At 45.5% G+C, this 18,743-nt stretch overlaps 1 protein-coding gene across 1 annotated transcript in view; it reads left to right on the plus strand.

Moving 5' to 3' along the window:
• ZCCHC2 (zinc finger CCHC-type containing 2) overlaps positions 1-18,743 on the plus strand; it is a 57,173-nt gene that overhangs the window by 31,284 nt on the left and 7,146 nt on the right. The window contains exons 4-12 of the mRNA XM_027960853.2: positions 1,718-1,789; positions 3,353-3,465; positions 5,290-5,384; positions 7,929-8,012; positions 9,517-9,574; positions 11,510-11,642; positions 12,716-12,780; positions 13,163-13,257; positions 17,336-17,464. Of these exons, the coding sequence (XP_027816654.2) occupies positions 1,718-1,789; positions 3,353-3,465; positions 5,290-5,384; positions 7,929-8,012; positions 9,517-9,574; positions 11,510-11,642; positions 12,716-12,780; positions 13,163-13,257; positions 17,336-17,464 (844 nt within the window). The remainder of the gene's footprint in view (positions 1-1,717; positions 1,790-3,352; positions 3,466-5,289; positions 5,385-7,928; positions 8,013-9,516; positions 9,575-11,509; positions 11,643-12,715; positions 12,781-13,162; positions 13,258-17,335; positions 17,465-18,743) is intronic.

Here is an 18,743-nt window from a genome sequence, read left to right on the forward strand (position 1 = left end):
GTCCCCGCGGCTCCTCTCTGCCTGTGGCCTGTGCTGTGGACCCTCGACCACATCTCCCTCCTCCCTGCCGGGCCGCACCTGCTAGCCCTGCTCTTCAGGCGGGCCGCCCGCGCTGGAGCTGCAGGGCGGAGGTGTCTCTGTGCGCCCGCCCCTCGCTTCCTTCTGGAGGAGCTGCCTGGACGTCTGCGGTTCTGCCTCATGAAGTCGCTTCTGGTCCTTCAGCAGGAGGTCTTTCCCTTCATCCCGGGTGTGCTGCCATCATCCCTTTCCCAGGTTCTTGTACTTGGGTTACATGGTATTTCTTTCCAGAAGGCTGTCATCTCCGAGAGAGCAGGAATCATCATCCTCTGCATCTCACTGAGTCTGACTTGCCTAGTTTCGTTGAGTAAGTTTTGGGACTAGCTTCTGCCTTCTATAGAAGCGTCCTCAGTTTTCAAATTTTAAGTCATCTCCACATCTCATGTACATTGCGTGACATTCGCCGCCAGCCGCTCCGCGCTCTTCACTCAGCTAGCCCAGCTCTCCTCGCGCTGCTGGAGCTCTCGGCGCGTCCCTTCCGTGAGGCCTTCATATTCTCTGGCTCTGCACCATCTGTTGCCCCCGGGTTGAGCTCCCGCCCGGGCCATTCTTGGCGCCTGTCTCACCTGCTGCTCGCAGCCCCTGCTCCGTGCCCAGCGCGCTGTCTGTGGAGCCCTGGTCACTGACGGGCTCTCTCTGCTCACGGGCTCTGGTCTTACTCCTGCACTGGACTCTGTCCACAGAGACCTCACGGTCTTGTCCTCTCCGTGTCCTTTCATAAGAACAGTGTCTGACACCAGGAGCTGCTCAGTGACCATTTGAATAATTAGAAGTCATTTAAAAGTCATACCCCGTTAATAAGGATATTTGTTTGAGGGTTGCTGGGTAAAATTTTGAAGGTATTGTTAAGTATTTGGTTAATTGTGGCATGAGTAGTTGCTAAGGCTTATGTGTTACATAGTTCAAGTATTTACTCAGCTCAGATAATTGTAAAGCAGAAATTATTAGTGGGCCACCACTGAGTCCATTGAGTTAAAAGTATCCAAGAAGTAGGTGGGTAATCGATCTTAGTTCTGGCTCTTCTGCTTGCTTAGAGTTTGAATCTATCAGTTAGCCTTTTGAGCTTTAGTTTCTCCGTCTGCAAATGGAAGGAGTCATATCTGCCTCATCCACCTTAATAGGACTTTAAAGCATTAAGATAAAGATGATGAAATCTTTTCCTAAACTATAAATTCCCATAAAAGCACAATACAACACTACCAAGGAGAGGCACGGAACCCGGTACTTCTCTTAAGAATGTGTACTTAGTAGGTTTCAGGAGATAGACTTTTCTTTTTCTTGGGGCTTATATCTACACTCTCCAAGTGTCCTTTTAGAGTCCTACAACTTCTCCAACAGGAACGTAAGACATTCTCCTTTCTGAAAAATTACTAAAATGTAGTCACATTTATAGAAGACAGCTTTTTTTGAAAACCATGCAATTTGAAAGAAATTTTTAAGTAACATGTCAATATACAGTTAATTTTAACAGTTTTGAACAAATTATGATAACAGATTAACTTTATATTTCTAATTTGTTGATATTGATAAAGTTTAAGTAAGGTCATCTGTTTTACACATGGCTTTTTTCCAGTCAGTTCTTGCCTGAGAAATAACTGTATAGTATGTGTTGTTGTTTTTGTTTTTCTTTTTAAATCAGGTAAATTGGTCTGATCTTTCAGTCACAACAGTAACAAAAACCCACCAAGAACTACAGGAATTTCTACTAAAGGTAAAAATACAGATTTTATTGTTAAAATGATTTTGATGTCATACACAGAATCCAAAAACTTTAGCACCACAGTAAACACCAGGAATATTAAAACATATATGTAGAGGTTGATTTACAACTCTTCATGAACATTAGCTGTAGAAAATGTCATATTATTCTAAGCATAGATGTTCTTACGTTATATTGCTAATATAAGGAATTGAAGGCTTTCCACATTAAAAAAAAAAAAAGGAACCTTATTATTCCCAGCTTCTTGCTGAGATGTATGTTGTTGGTGGCGATGTGCCCAGCACCCAGTAAGGTCTCTCCTCTGGGTTTCCTGAGCTTTGACTGTTCTTTTTCTTGACAGATTTCATTTTTTAGTCATACAACTTCTGGAAAGCTTAGATTTAAAAAATATATATATATATAAAAATATAATTATTAGTCCCAAATAGATAACTTATCCTTCAGAATCACAGTAATTAATGACCCCCTGTTTAGCCAGCATTTGAATATAGTGTTTTTTCTGTAAGACCAGTGCCTTATCAAGTTATATGAAATAAGTGGCAACATAGTGTACTTCTAGGAACGAATTTCCTATTATAAAATATCCTTTCAAGTTTACCATATGTCTTTTTTTTTCCTGTTTACCTTCCTTTTAAAATCATCTGCAAAATGTAAGAGTAAAAACTGTCCCCTTCACAGTGCTCCCTAACACTCTCTAACTTTTGCGAGGCTGATGGGCGGCACTTAGAGTTTGCTGAAATGTGCAAGAGGAGGCCGGGCCTTCCAGCCCCTTTTCCGGTTCGGTGGCCGCCTCCCCTGCTGCTCAGTGGCAGCTGTGTCCAGCACCTGGATTGTTCCTCTGCCCCAGAAGGACAGCTCCATGGAGGCCAGGTGCAGGTTTCCTCCTCCGCGCTGTATCCACAGCGCCGGACACAGTCCTTAGGACACGGTCGGAGTTTGCACTGTGTGTTGACTGCACGAATGAACGAATTCAGGAGAAGAGTTACAAAAACTAAATCGTTGTGAGGTTTTGTAGATGGTTATCCATCAGGCCTCAGTGTTTTTAAAGAAGAGCTTCTAGCATGCTGAGCTCGGCCAGGACTGAGCTGGGGCTCCAGAGGTGGGGACTGTTTGTGTAAAACTTGGGGTTTTGCCCCGTCGTTCCCACGTAGCTCTTCACTGGGAGTGTAGCGTTGGCAGTCTGTGGTGGCCTGAGCATCACCTGTGAAGCAGGAGGCACAGAGGTGGTAACTGCAAAGGCAGGCCGCACTTTGCAGAAGGCTATTTGAGCTCTGGGAAATGCTCCGTTTAACAGAAGCGCCACGCTGTGGGTGTCCGGGAGCGGGAGGGAAGTGGGGTGAGCACTTCGGGAACCCCCACCCCGTGTGGGGATGCCCTGGGGACCCCGCCCTGCTCAGCGCTGCTCCAGGCTGCAGCCCTGTATCTGGAAGATTTAGAAAAGGAACGGCTTTGGGGTGATGTCTGAGCAGGAGGCACTTACCTCCCTTTTATGCCCCTGGTTTGTGACGTATTTGCCAGTGAGAGACGTGACGCTGGCCGGTTTTTGTTTCCTAGCTTCCCAAGGAGTTGTCTTCGGAGACTTTTGACAAGACCATCCTCCGAGCCCTGAATCAGGGCTCGCTGAAGAGGGAGGAGCGGCGGCACCCCGACCTGGAGCCCATGCTGAGGTGAGGTCTGCACGCCGCGCGCTCCTGAGATGAGGTCTGCACGCGCCCAGTGAGCCTCAGGCTGCCCGTGGCCGGCCGGGGCTGAGTTCGTGGCGACATCTCTGCAAAAGTTATATTAAAGAAGTGATTTTTTCTTATACTTCCCTTGAGAAACACCCTTGACTGTTCTGTGTGGCTGGGCTGTGGCCTCAGCACCATAAGTCGGGTTCGGGACTCGGGTCCCAGTTGGTGGGCGCCGGTCAGTGTCGCTGTCCTTCACGCCGCTAAGAAATGCGGCAGCTGTGAAGGAGGAGGACGATGGAAGAGGGGGGGAGCGAGTGTGCAAGTGAGGAGGAAAGTGCGTGAAGGAGGAAGTGAGTGTGCAGGTGAGGGAGGAAAGTGCGTGAAGGAGGAAGTGAGTGTGTGGGGGAGGCGGCGATGGGGCCAGTACCGGGCCTGGGGTCTGCGCTCCCCTCCGCCTGCGCTGCGGGTCAGGAGGACGAAGGCGTGGTAGGAAGCGTGCGTTTGGGGCTGGACGCCGTCTGTCACGCCGCAGTGCCGTCTTGTTTTCCTTCCGTAATTCCGCGAGCAGGTCATGGCCGCTTTGCGTCCTGTTTGGGTGTAATTGCTCACTCGTGGCCCTGTGGCAGTGAATCTGACGAGCCTGCATGCTGATTAAAGCCCCTGCCTTGTACTCGATATGACTGTACTTCTGACCGATTAGCTGGTTTGTAAACATAACTGGATAAATAGAAGCCTTTGGATTTTAGTCCCCAGCCTTTGGTACTGTGTTCATACCTGAAATTTGGATGAGCTCCATACTTCGCATCTGTTTCTCATCCCTCTCTCCGTTTCCCCCTTTGTCTTCCTGTTGTGTTTACCTCCACATTTTGAGTTCCAAGAAGCGTTTTTTTCTAATGCACGAGGAAGCTTCAGTCCATAAGGGTCAGCTCTTGGTTTGGTATTTAATGATTTTGTAACTAATCAGAATGGTAGGTCTGAAACATTGGGGAGACAATAAGAACTATATTTTTGAATGAGCACTTAGTGAAAAGGGATTTGTGTGTTGAGCAGGGGGACAGTTTAATATGTGTGTACTATTTGAGTATCATAACCTTGAAGAATGTTGATATTTCCTAAGAGGAAATTGGAGCCAAAAGGCCACATGCCTTGTTTAGGGCGACTCAGCTTGTAAGTGATTGAGCTGGTGTTCACATTCCAAGTAAACTTTCCATCAGACTGTGCTGTAACTCTTCCCCTTTTGTAGGGAAGACCTCCACTTGGAATCCCCTAATGACAGTAATACAACACGAGGAAAGCTGTTTTTAAAGACAGCGGCTTAGACCCATGGTGTGGTGCACACCGAGGTGACCCACCAGCCATGCGTGCCTTAGTCAGCAGCAGTACTTGTGACCAACCTGGTGGTGTCTTGTAGCTTCCAGAACTCTCCCGATCCAGACTTCCCCGTGTCTGTATTTTCAGGGAGTGGGACGGTTCCTTCATGGTGCCGCCAAATGGTGAAAAGTAATACCCGTGAAGACGGTAAAGAACCTGCAGTTGTTTTTCTGAGCAGAAAGGTGACTGTTAATAATACGTGTTGGGTCAGAATTGAAACCTTATCACTAGATTATATAAAGTTGAAAATAAGCCTTTTTATTAGATTCTTGTAAATAAGTCTTTTATTCATTTCCTCCTGTGGGAAATACATTAGTGAACAAATATTCTCTTCCTTAGGAAACAGTCTTTTGTACCTGAATTAAACTGCCAGGTGGTTTGTTTACCGTCTCACCTATCTTGTGGGTTTATTGCATGAAATTAACCAATCTCTTTTCTTTTTACATGCAGGCAGCTGTTTTCAACTTCATCACAAGCTTTTCTACAGAGTCAGAAAGTACACAGCTTTTTTCAGTCCATATCATCTGACCCTCTACACAGCCTCAGTAAGTGTCTCTGCTCCTCCGCAGAAATCTGACATTTTTCTGGCCTGGATTTCTTGCTTTACTATGCCATCCTGTATATGGGATTGCCATTTTAGTTAAGGTCAAGTAGCATACAAATTAGAAACATTGGTAGTTTTTAGTGAATTTTCACTGCAGTTTTAAAGAAAGTAACTTATAAAAGCTAATGTCACGAAACAGTAATGACCTGTATGTGAAAAAGTCTATAAAAGAGTGGATATATGTATATGTGTAACTGATTCACTTTGCTCTACAGCAAAAACTTAACAGCTAAATCAGCGGTACTGTAATGAAAATTTTAAAAGAAAAAAGCATAACATCACAAAACAGGGGCCAAGTATCTCAAACTCGTGGGCCTTCTGGATCCTCAGGCCCCTTAATAGACCTGACTCACAGGTTGCCAAGACACCCTAGTGCAGCCTGGATGATGGATAACCTCTGACCTCTACCCCTATTCCCATAAGGACCTCCCCAGCCTCCCAGGCTGGAAGCTCTGGCCTTACCCTCTCCACATTTCCCCTTCATGTCCAGTCATTTAAGGACCAAGCCGCACCGGACAGAGGACATCTTCCTTCTTACCCTTCTCAGCAGTCCCACTGCCAGGCCTGTTTTTCACGCACAGACTGTGCAAAGCCGCACTTCTCTCCGATTCTAGTTTCTCACTGCATTGTAACCCGCCCCAGGATTATCTTGAGGATCAGCGTGTTAATCCTCTTGTTGGTGTTCAGTCATTAAGTTGTGTCCAACTCTGTGACACCGTGGACTGCAGCACGCTAGGCTCTCCCGTCTTTCACTGTCTCCTGGAGTTTGCTCACATTCATGTCCATTGAGTCAGTGGTGCTATCTAACCATCTCATCCTCTGTGGCCCCCTTCTCCTTTTGCCTTCAGTCTTTCCCAGCATCAGAGTCTTTTCCTTGAGTCAGCTCTTCGCATCAGGTGGCTAAAGTGTTGGAGCTTCCATCCACCCTCTGTTCAGAACATTAAACACCCACTGTGAGGCTCAGGCCCTGTCATGAACATCCTTGAGCCTCCTCTCCCCAGCTTGAAGGGTTGGCAGCCACTCGGTACACCTGCCGTTTCCTATTCCAGGGTCTTGCTCTTTTGCACCCTTTTGTCACAATCTGTTAAGATCACACCTGTTTTTTGGGACCCAGCTGAAATAGCCGCCTCACAAGGGTGTTTCCCAGCCTCCTTGTGTGTTCCTGTGGTCTGGTTTCGCCCGCATGTTTCAGCATTCGTCACAGTCTGCTTTGCATTTGGTTTTGTACACATCTATCTCAGCTGCCTTTTCTAACAAATATTCTGCCAGTAACATCAAAATAGTCAGTGCTTTCTTCTTGAACCAAGTGTGATTTTTTTGAATGAATATCTATAAATAGCATCTGTTTAATTCTAAAGAAGCATTGAAGCCGGAAGTTAAGCTTTTAATTCAGATTTTAGCAAGGCTGCCTAGGAAAATGTGCTCAAGTGAGTAGTACACACATAAATAAGAGAAGACTAGTCTGGAGAGTTCGGCAATTTATAAATTACATGAGCAATGCTAAAGAGGCTGGTAGATTTTTAAGATCTCAAATTGTGTGAAATGAAGATAGTGTATTAAAGGACATGTTTTGAAATGGTGGAAAATCTCAAGTTATTTCACCAAAGAACATATTGTTGGCAAAGTTCATTTTGCAGCCACTCCTTTAAGAAAGGGCTTCTCTAGTAGCTCAGACGGTAAAGCATTCGCCTGCAGTACAGGAGACCTAGGTTCGATCCCTGGGTTGGGAAGAGCCTCTGGAGAAGGAAGTGGCAACAACCACTCTAGGGTTCTTGTCTGGAGAATTGCATGGACGGAGGAGCCTGGCGGGCTGCAGTCTGTGGGGTTGTACAGAGTCGGACATAACTGAGTAACTGACACACACACTTCTAAGAAACGACAGCTCCATCCTCCTCCTGCCTCCCTGAAATAGCAATATTCCGCATTCTGACATCCGAGGAAACAGATGTTAGACACCCAAATGACTTACAGTGGTGGCCTCTGCAAGCCCTCTGGTCTGTCTGCAACGGAGAAGCGATCCGGCTCCTGCAGCGTGTTCCGAGGGCCCGGGCTGGCCCGCGAGCGCTGAGCACGCTTCTGGAGCAGGAGCGGGAGGCGCTGTGCACTGCTACGGCCGCCTGATGTCGCCGCACTGTCCTGTAATCCCTGAAAGGGGCACGAGGCGTACACAGCACAGAGGCTTAGAAGCGCCGGCCCAGCCCATCTCCTCACTGTGCACCGGGCTCGCGGGCAGGAAGCCTCACCCAGTGGCTCCAGTCCTGCGGCTTCTGTGGGGAGAGCGGGCTGCGTGGCTCAGGGCCCCCAGTCCCAGCCCGAGGCTCTGTGCCAGGTCCCCTTAAATTCTTCAAGGTCCCAACTACTGGAGACGCGCTCTGTACCAGTAACTCCAACTCTCAGCTTCTGTGGGAGAAAAGTAATCATTACACTGGTTCATCTCACTATGATAATTTCCCTAAAAATTAATGATATTTAATACTTCCTGCAGATAACTTACAGTCCTCTCTGAAGACCTCTAAGATATTAGAGCACTTGAAAGAAGACAGCTCGGAAGCATCGAGTCAAGAAGAAGGTAAACGTTGATTCCCTGGGATGAGTCCTGCACAGTGTTGTTGCAGGGGTAGGTAACAGGCCGTCAGCGCAGACCCAGGGACTGAGGGACAGAGTGTGGGGACTCGGTGTGTGCAAGGTGGCACTTCAGAGCAGGGGCAGAGTGTGTGTGATCAGTGGTACCGGCTGGCTTTCCAGTCAGGAAGAACTATATAATTAGATCCCTACTTCTGTCGTGCACAGAGCATTTCAAGTGAATAGCACATTATGTGTAACATATATAAACTTAATGAAAAATATAGAACTTGAGTTTTTAAAGGTTAGTACTGTGGGACAAGAAGGCTTTCTGGACAAGACAGAGCAGCATGGCCATAGGGGAGATCTTTCTGTTCTCAGTTAAAGCTCAACATGTGACAGAAAGCCACACTGAAGACATTTGCAGGGTATTTACAGGTGAAGACTACAACCAGACTATACAGTCTTCTAAAAAATCATTGAGAAAATCAGTCTGGTCAACAACATACGGAAAGATAAAAATAGGCAATTCACAGAAGAACTTTGAATGGTTCAGCCCCCTGAGTAGTCGAGAAAATGCAAATGAGAAACAATGAGAAATGATTTCATACCCATCAGATTGGCAGACTGTTTGGGAATTCAAGTTTGGGAATTGTCAAGGATATGAAGTAAGGGGAATTCTCACCCACTGTCAGTGGGAGTTTAAATGGGTGCAAGTGTTTTGGACAGAATTCGACGCTGCCGTGCAGTTGGGAGCGGTTCCTACTGCTCCCAGCATTTCTGCTTCTGTGAACATTGTCGCCCGTGGGCTCAGGGGCCAGGACTCGGGCCATCCCGGCAGCCTGTGGGGGAACAGCAGAGCCCTGAGTGTGACCCGAACGTTTCCAGTGTTGATAAAGTCACGAATGGACTGAGGCGCGTTCCCTCTAGGTGGCAGTTAAAATAAAGGATATTCAGAGTATATCCAAACGTGGCACCACTGTGTTTTTGAATACACAGATGGGTAGTTAAAAACGCGCACCTCAGCTAACCGCTGTAGGGGGAGGGACTGGAATGCAGTGGAGGGAGGCATTTAATTGTTCTGGGATGTTTCCTTTCTTAATAGAAAGAGGAAAATACAGAGCTATCCAGGAGGTGGGTGCATGGGTGTTGGCTTTATTAATACGTGTTTTTTTAATATATGAGGCACGTCATTTGTTTTCATGATTAAAAAAAAAAAAAAGACCTGAAATTCAATGTTGTGGTTTTGCAGTTTAATGCTCATAGTCAGCTTTTGTAGTTTTGGACAAATTTGATCTGCTATTAGGTGGAACATGTTTGAGAGGATATTTAAGGAAGTTCAGTCACTGACTGTGTCTTTGGGAAATTGTTTCTTTGAGGAATTTTCCGTGAGCTTGGAAGCACTCTAAGTGGTCTGTCAACACTGTTACGGTCATAAATCAGCTGTGGCCTCCGTTTGGATGTTGCAGAAGGGTGTGGTGTAATAAATTGTTTTTTTTCCTCCACTCTAGATGTGTTACAGCACGCCGTAATCCACAAGAAACATACCGGCAAAAGTCCCCTTGTGCAGTAGGTATCTTTCCTAAACCGTGCAGGCTGCTGCCTGTTTGTAAGTCACTGCCGCGCTTGCTTCCTGAGACTCAGTTGCCGTTCTACCGTTTGACTGCTTGCTTATTTGTATCGGCTTTAGCTCGCTCTCCTTGCTTTTGGGTGTTTTTTATTCTGCTCTGCTCTTGTGTTAGCCGCGATAGCTGTGCGGACGCTGTTTCTCGGTCCTTGCAGCGGTCGCCTGGAGGTTCTCCTGTGTGCTGGCAGCTCATGCAGGTCTGACAGCGGTTGCGCTTGCACGGCTGCCCCTTGAGGGCCTAGCAGCACTGTGGCCTCCCTCACCTCCTCCTCGCTCACAGACTGTGCCCGTCATGCGCCTTGATTCCCTTTCAGACCTCATGAAGCCTTGTTCCATTCGTCTTCAGATTCTGCCATTCCGTTGTTCCTCATTCCTTCCCGGGTCTGAGCATCCTTCTAACTGAAGAGCATTGAGAATTTCCTGTTATCATTGTCTGCCAGTAATGAGTTCACTTTGTTTTTCTCAAGAAGAAATGTCCCTCTCGCCTTCCCTTTTGAAAGACATTTCTCAGATAGGACATAGGACTGCAGGCGGGTAATTATTTCCTGTCAGCACTCCGAGCGCCTGGGTCACTGTCTCCATGCCTGGGCCTTTGATCCCTCACTTCACCTCCTCTCAGCCCGGTTTGATTTCTGCTGCAAAGCACCTAAAATTGTCCGTGTGACTTCCGACCCTGTCCCACAGCCGTGTGGTCCTCTCCAGGCTCCCACCACGAGCCTGTCACCTCTTGGCCCAGGGGCTGTGTGGGTGCTCTGGGCCTCCGTGGCCCTGGAACTGGCCGGCTCAGAGCAGGAAGTTCCTTCGCCCAGGGCTCTGGCCTCACTGGTGGGAGGCTCCGGTTCCTGCCGCTGGGGAGGTAGCTGTGGGGACCCCAGGGGGCTTGAGCCTTTGCAGCTCCTGGCAGCCCCAGTGGCAGCCCCGCAGGCTGGCTCCCCCTCCTCCCATCTGACTTGCCCCCTCCTCCCTTGCTCCTGCTTCCCAGATGCCCAGCCGTGTCAACCATGTCACCCAGACTCTGCTTCTAGGGGGAGCTCAAGATTGCAGGTAGCCATCGTCTCCACCCTGTTACTCTCTGAAGGTTAGGGTGCTTCTCCAAACCCGGACTGTGTGTTTGAATTTTCCCATTGTCTGGTTTTCAGCAGTTCCCTGTGATGAGCTTGCAGCTGTCTTTGAGTGAACCCCCTCCTCTGCAGCCCTGGGTGCCCGCAGGCCAGGCTTTCCACTGCATCCCATGTGCTCTCTCAAGCTTCTGCTGCTGCCGCATTCTTCCCCTCTCCACGCCCTAGTCTGTTTTCTCATGACCAGATTTCCTCTTCACTGAGTTTTTTCATCTGTTTTCCATCCATTGAATTCCTAATTTATTTTACAGTTCTAGAATTTAAATTTGATTCCTTTTCTATTTTCCAGTATTCTTCCAAAATTCTGTCATCCTGTAGCTCTTGACCAGTGTTGAGCACTGTTAGAGTCCGTGTCCAGCAATTCTCTGGATTCTCTCTGAGTCTGTTTCTGTGGCCTGTTCCTCTTGATTTCCAGTCACATTATGCTGTCCCTTCCCTTGCCTTAGACACACACAGTCCGTAGCGATTCTCTCAAGATTGGGGTTAGTACCCCAGCTGTGAGCCATGTGGAATGAGTCCGGAGATAGACTGTGCCTTTGTCAAGCTCCTCAGAGACAGGTATTAATTAATAAATAGGTGAGAATGCTACGTACGGGCTTATTTTCATAGTTTACTTTTTTCCTTAGAGCTATTGCAAGGCATTCTATAAAAGACTAGCGCACTGAAGAAAGGGTTGCCATCGCTTCCTCCTTCTGTGCTGGGTGGGTGGGGTTTCTGAGGACAGGCCTCACGCTGGCACGGACTCTCTCTTGCTCGCAGTGTTGGTGCAGGCTGTGCCCCAGTGGACGGGCTCCCCACGCAGTATGCTGAGCAGAATGGAGTCATGGATTGGAGGAAGCCGGCCTGTGCCACCGTCCAGCACCAGGAGCAGTGCGTGGCCTTAGTTGACCAGGTACGGGGGTGGCTCTGTCTTCTGCCATGCTGATCAGGCGGTGCTGCTGCACCTGAGTCACGTCCTCAAGCACCGTGGGGTCCACTAGTGTATCTGGTAGGAAGAAATGAAGGAACATTTCAGTGTAAGACTTCGAAGTTAATTGGAACACATGACCTAAGCTCCCCTGGGACCTGAAGATGTGTATTTATATCAGTTTTATTACTCAGAAATGCTAATACATTTTATTGTGATGATGCCGGAAATGATTCACTAGGGATACACCGTTATGCCGTTTTTTGCTTTGAAAGAATTATTCACATTTTGGTTCCTGTCTCGCTGTGGAGATGTGAACTTTGAAAACTCTCTTCCCTCGTGAGTTGTTGGGCCAGTTTGCCGGCACTCCCAAACGTGATGAGGAAGCACTCGCTTCTCAGGTGCTGGTGCAGTGAGGGAGCCGCGTGCTCCCCGGTGTGTCTAGGCGCCACGGCACTGCGAATGCAGGGGCGATGCTTACTGGGGCCACTCTGGAGGGAGCCACCTCTGGAAAATGGACCTGTATTACTGGAAACACTCAGGTCCAGATGTGAGCCTTTACTGGGCTGTGTTTTCATGAACTAAAGCACTAAAACATACTTTGAGAAATTGTGTTATTAACGTCATGCTTACTGACGGCCGACTTTCAGGTCCATCTGATCATCGTGCTTCTTCATCCGCTTCAGGGCCTGCACCTTTTCTCTTAGAGTTGGCACAGTCGTGTGTTTTACCGACCTGAACTCGAGGAGAAGACTGGTAAACCTGTAGCAAACACCAGCTACTTGATTGTGTTTTTTTAGTGACAAAAAGAAAACACACCCATTTTATTAATACAAGCAAAATACAGAGTAGGTGTTTTTCTCATGATTAAACATTTGTCAGAAAATACACAAATTTTAGTGGATCAAGTAGGTAACTTCAAAAAAGGCTGAAAATAAAAATGTGTTAAAACATACAGTTGGGATTGTGCCATTTTAGTGTCTTGTATCAGAATAAGAGGATGCCTCCTTGAGTATGGCTGAGCTTTGGTCCAGTTACTTTTTTATTCTTTTCCGTAGCATTCAACTGAAAAACGAAGTTTATCTTCAATAAGTAAGAAGAAAGGAAAGCCACAAATAGAAAAGTAGGTTTAATTCAATGTTTCCAGTAATAGAAATTGGCCAGAGAAGACAACATTTGATAATAGACCTGTTTAGTTTATGTAGTGTAAATAGCATTTTTCTGTTAGTTTTCTTTTTATTTTTACTCTGGACTTCTGTTTTGTAGTTCTAGACAATCAACACCTGCGCATAGTAAAGCAAGGCTGTTGTCGTGTGTCGCACTCAGCTTGGAGGGACAGCCCCCCGCCCTGCACACTGAAGGGTGGCCTGTGCATCCACATGTCCCTTCCTAAGCTTTTTTGTTGTTGCTGAAAAAATTCAGGGGAATTTTATTAGTATTGTACTTAATGTGTTCTCTAGGGACTGTTAAAAAAAATGTTGGTAACATGTATGCTTTTGGCTTAGGGAGAAAATTAAGAAAACTGACACTAGATTGAATAGTAGAATAAATGGTATTCGCATCTCTGCTCTTCCGCACACCCACGGTGGTTCTGTGAAAGGTAAGGGAGTTTTTCTTTGAATTACACATCACCTAAATCTATTTAGCAGGGTACCTATTAGAGTGGGTGTTGAACTGTTGGGTCAAAGCCTCACACACATTTTCCCTGCATTGATATGAGTAGTAATTTCTGAATTAACTCCATGAATACTTCAGACGTATTTAATGCAGGAAGTTTGGTCTGGCCTCGGAGGTGAAAGGACCTCTGCCGCAGCGACACTCTGGCCCCTTCCCCTCCCCCAGCAGCAGCGGTCTCGTCAAGGGTCTCCTCTTCAGCCACTCCCTGCTCCAGAGCAGAGGCCGCAAGACCTGAGGGGTCTACCCAGCCCCACAGAAGCCTGCACTCTTGCGTTAAAGTCATCTCAAAAAATCTCACTGCCTCTTTCAAGCTTTAATGACCGTCCTTTGTGGAGCTTTTTGGGAATCACAAACTGAAGTCAAGATAGCAGGAGAAATATCAGCAACCTCAGATACGCAGATGACACCGCTCTTAGGGTAGAAAGTGAAGAGGAACTAAAGAGCAGCTAGATGAGAGTGAACCAGGGGAGTGAGAAAGCTGGCTTGAGACTCAGCGTTCAGAAACGTGAGATCACGGCAGACAGCAGGGGGAAAAGTGGAATCAGTGACAGGATTTCTTTTCTTGGGCTCCAAGATCAACTGCAGATGGTGACTGCAGCCATAAAATTAAAAGACACTTGCTCCTTGGAAGAAAAGCTGTGATAAGCCTAGACAGCATATTAAAAACCAGAGACATCGCTTTGCCAACAAAGGTCAGTCTAGTCGAGGCTGTGGTTTTCCCAGGGTCATGTATGGGTGTGAGAGCTGGACCATAAGAAGGACCTTGAGAAGGCTGAGCACCATGGTGTTAGAGAAGACTCTTGAGAGGCCCTGGGACTGCAGGGAGAGCAGAGAAACCTGGGGGCCAACTCATTGGAGTAACTTCTTGTGTTGTAACACTGCAGTGTCTGAGATTCCCATGGTGATGGCAGCTGAAAGAAGGGGGCGCTGCTGAAACAAGGGGGACAGGAGTTCTCGGTGGAGGACTAGAAACAGCTCCTGCCGGGACTCCCTGTCTGTTTGCTCCTGGCTCGTCCTCTGCACTGCCTTCTAAACCACATGCTAAATCAGACCATCTTGAGTTAAGATTCCCGTCAGGCACACGCCATCCGCGTAACATCACTCTGGTCTCACATGATGTGGGGGCTACATCCGAAAAGTTGGTGACAGTTTCTTCCCCTTTAGCTTCATATTTTCAGAGATACATGTGGACTTTGATCTCAGACAGGTGTAGGTTTGTGTCTTTGCCACCCCTCAAGTTTCTTAAATTTATAAAAGAAGAATAATATCCACCTCACCAGATTGTAAGGCTTAAATGTGACAACATATGAAAAGCATTTGGCTTGCATCAAGTCCCAAGGTGTTCAGCCTTGTACTTCCTCTTGCCTCTCGGAATAAGTCAGAAGCAAAGATGCGCTGTCGGGGTTAAGAACTTCTGATGATCGATCAGACTCTTAACCCCTTTCTTTACTTTCAAATGTTACGAAAGTGCAACCTCAGGATTTTTAATTCAAGATTACCCTTATTCTGTCTGGTTCTCTCTATATGCCACTGTTTCGTGTGTGTGTGTGTGTGTGTATTTACTTATAGAGTAGAGCTATAAATAAAAATACTTTGTGAAACTATTGCCAGGTATAGCTGAGATGTTTGCTGACCGCAGATTAAAGATAAACCCCTCTGTTTATCGATCCCTTTGAAATGCTGAGGAATTACCCTTAAGATTTTTTTAACAGAACACACACACATTTAGTAAATGTAGATGCTATATTGAAGCTGAGAATATTGGGTCCTTTGATTCATGGATTATCCAGATTTTTAAATAGTTTGAGATAAGTGTTTGTAACTTAAAATTTAACTTCTATTTTGGGTAAAATACATTTATGTAGTTCAAAATTCTGAAGGTACAAAAGGGAACAAAATAAGTCCCCCCGCCCCCCGTATGTTGTCTTCTCCCCGAAACAGTGCTGTTCATTATCTGTGTTTTCACAGTCTTTGCTTTTAAAATCTCAAGCTTTAATCTTTCTACTAAAGAGAAGTATGCCTTACCTCACTTAGAGTGCGAAGGGCCTTCATCCAATTGCACTGCCCATGTTTCTTCCACCCCATTTTTCTGTTGGCTGATTGCGGCACCGAAAATGGGGGGTTGGCCTCTCAGTTTATTTTAGATTAGAATGATTTAAAGACCTTCATCTTTCTTTAATAACTCATTGTGGGTCTTCTGTCTGATGCATCTAAATGGTTCTTAAGTCGGTCTAGCTTCTTTTTGTCCATAAATACTAATAACTAGATTTTTATCATTAGAATAGTGGCTAGTGTAAGTTTTTTCCTCTTTGTTGTCTTAATAACATGGCACCCCGTCCCATCACTTCATGGCAAATAGAAGGGGAAAAGTGGAATCAGGGAAAACAATAAGTAAAAAGTTTATCAGTTCAGTTCAGTTGCTCAGTTGTGTTCGACTCTTTGCAACCCCACGGACTGCAGCCTGCCAGGCTTCCCTGTCTATTACCAGCTCCCAGAGCTTGCTCAAACTCATGTCCATCAAGTCAGTGATGCCATCCAGCCATCTCATCCCACCCTTCTCTTGCTGCCTTCAATATTTCCTAGCATCGGAGTCTTTTCCAATGAATCAGTCCTTTGCATCAGGTGGCCAAAGTATCAGAGCTTCAGCTTCAGCATCAGTCCTTCCAAAGAACATTCAGGACTGATTTCCTTTAGGATTGACTGGTTTGATCTCCTTTCAGTCCAAGAGACTCTCAAGAGTCTTCTCCAACACCACAGTTCAAAAGCATCAATTCTTCGGTGCTCAGCTTTCGTTATGGTCCAGCTCTCACATCCATACATGACTACTGGAAAAACCATAGTTTTGGCTAGATGGACCTCTGTTGGCAAAATAACGTGTCTGCTTTTTGATATGCTCTGTAGTTTGGTTATAGTTTTTCTTCCAAGGACCAAAGCGTCTTTTAATTTCGTGGCTGCAGTCACCATCTGCAGTGATTTTGGAGCCCAAGAAAATAGTCTGTCACAGTTTCCATTGTTTCCCCATCTATTTGCCATGAAGTAATGGACCGGATGCCATGATCTTAGTTTTTTGAATGTTGAGTTTTATATTTCCGTTTAAAAGGGCAGTTTGTGGAATAGCCTTTGGCATAGTTAATGATCCTTACCTTCCTCACCTTCTGAGTCCAGAGCATCACATTTCTTTTTTATTATAAAAATTCCAAAGACTCCACACAATTCTAAAGCACCTGGATTGTCAAAAACAGGAAATTATGTTCACTATAGATTTAGATTTATGTATGTATTTCTTTGAGAATTGCAAATTAATCTATGACACTTGAGTGATTAAAATTTTTACTAGCTATATAATGTAAAGAAAATAATGCAATAAATTACTTCATTCTGAGAAATAGCTGCCTCACCTCCTTTTTTTAAACACTCTGAAGCCTACCCTGTGCAGTAGTGAAGGCCTCGCTGCGTGGCAGTGAGCTCACTCTCCCCAAGTGGTTTGTTGCTGGTGTGTTTTTTGTCCCAGTCCATCATTTATTTCTGCTTAGAACTCAGGGGCTATTCAGTCTACTTCATGGGAAGCAATTTAATCTTTTCAGATATTTTAGGCATAGAAATTTTAACTGAAAGGCATTTTCGGCAGTCAGTTGTATTCTTGAGTTGTTTTCTTTTGTTTTTTTCTTAAGAAAGAGTTTTATAGTATGCTCTGAGGCATGTTTGACTTAAGTGGTTCGATGTGGTAATAATAGGCAGACCCTACAAAGAACATTAATTCTGATTTTTAAAGTCAATAAGATTGACTATTTTCTCTGCCTTTGTTTTACGAATGTATTTGTCAATTATTTTCAGTTAAAATTGTGTTTTAGTAATGGATTTTTACTTTGGTCAAGGGCCACTTTTTACTACATAATTATAGAAAAACTGAAAAAAATTTACAACTATAATTTCTGATGGTTCAGCTCAGAAATTTATTTAACTGAACAATTCTACTTTTTAAAAAATCATGTAACTTTCAGATGTGAGTTTGGACATTGGATCTGGACATGACACGTGTGGAGAGACATCTTCAGAGAGTTACAGCTCTCCTTCTAGCCCCCGACATGATGGAAGAGAGAGTTTTGAAAGTGAAGAAGAAAAAGACAGAGGTTTGCTCTTTGGGAGGGTGTGGGGGAGGCAGAGGGAAATGTGTGCTCTAAAATCTGTCAAACAACTATTTCTATGGTACTGAAAATGTCATTATTGACTTTAGATTTAATTGGTATAACAGGTGTCTTAAAGACCATTGACTTAGCAGTTTCTAGTAATGTTGATTTTTTAAACCTGTTTCACTGGAAATGATATTAAAGAGAAGACAGAGTCGTAACAAAATATAGAGTCAGTGTAGAAAGATTGAAAATTGCATATTGTTAGAGGGATGCATAATTTTTGTGTCTTCCTGATTGACCATCTTTATCGTTATGAATAGCCGTCTTTGTCTCTAATGGCAGATTTTGTCTTAAAGTCTGTTTTATCCAATGATAATACTATAGCCACTTTAGCTCTCTCTTGGGTGTTTGCAGGACACTTCTTTTTCCATCATTTTACTTTAAATGTGTTTGTGTCTTTGATTCTAAAGTATGTCTCTTAAAGACATCTTACAGTTGGATTATGATTTTTCTAAGCCATTCTGCCCATCTCTGCCATTTGGCTGGCTTGCTTATGTATTTAAGTTTACTGTAGTTAATGATAAGGTAGGATTTCTATCTGCCGTTTTGTTTTCTGTATGTACTGTGTCTTCAAATCCTCCTTACATGAAAGCTCAGAGTCAGCCAGAAGTGAGGACTGAGAGCCGCCTTAGGTCTTTACTGGACGGGCCCACAGCCCTGCATATGAGCGTGGCCTTCGAGATTCCCAGGGATACAGCTAAGGTTTCCAGAGCTTCCTGTGGACATCTCATTCTTCAGTTCTTTAAGTTTTTTGGTCAGACTCTTGTTAGTCCCAACTGGCAATGCCACCTCAGTCAGCCACGTTGGTAAGCATTTGCCGCAGATGGCGACAGATGCCCGTGGGCACGCCGCTGTGAACATGGTGGCTGAAGCTGCTAGCCACTCAGGCGCGTCTGGCTCTGCTGCCTCGTCCCGTAGCCCGCCAGGCTTCTCTGTCCATGGGATTTCCCAGGCAGGAATGCTTTAGTGGGTTGCCATTTCCTTCTCCGGGGGATCTTTCCCACCCAGGGAATGGACTTGGGTCTCCTGCATGGCAAGTGGCTTTGTTGGCGGTGGTGGTCATAATGGGGTTTTGTTAATAAGACGTTATACTTTTCAAAGTCATCTCAGAAAAGGAAAACCTATCTCTAAATTGCTAGATGAGTCCTTCTAATGAATGCTCAGAAAACCATTTGAGATCAGTAAAAATCATGGGGCCATTTGCTATGACTTAAGATGA

The sequence above is a fragment of the Ovis aries genome, chromosome 23, assembly GCF_016772045.2.
Source record: "Ovis aries strain OAR_USU_Benz2616 breed Rambouillet chromosome 23, ARS-UI_Ramb_v3.0, whole genome shotgun sequence".
Lineage (NCBI taxonomy): Eukaryota > Metazoa > Chordata > Mammalia > Artiodactyla > Bovidae > Ovis > Ovis aries.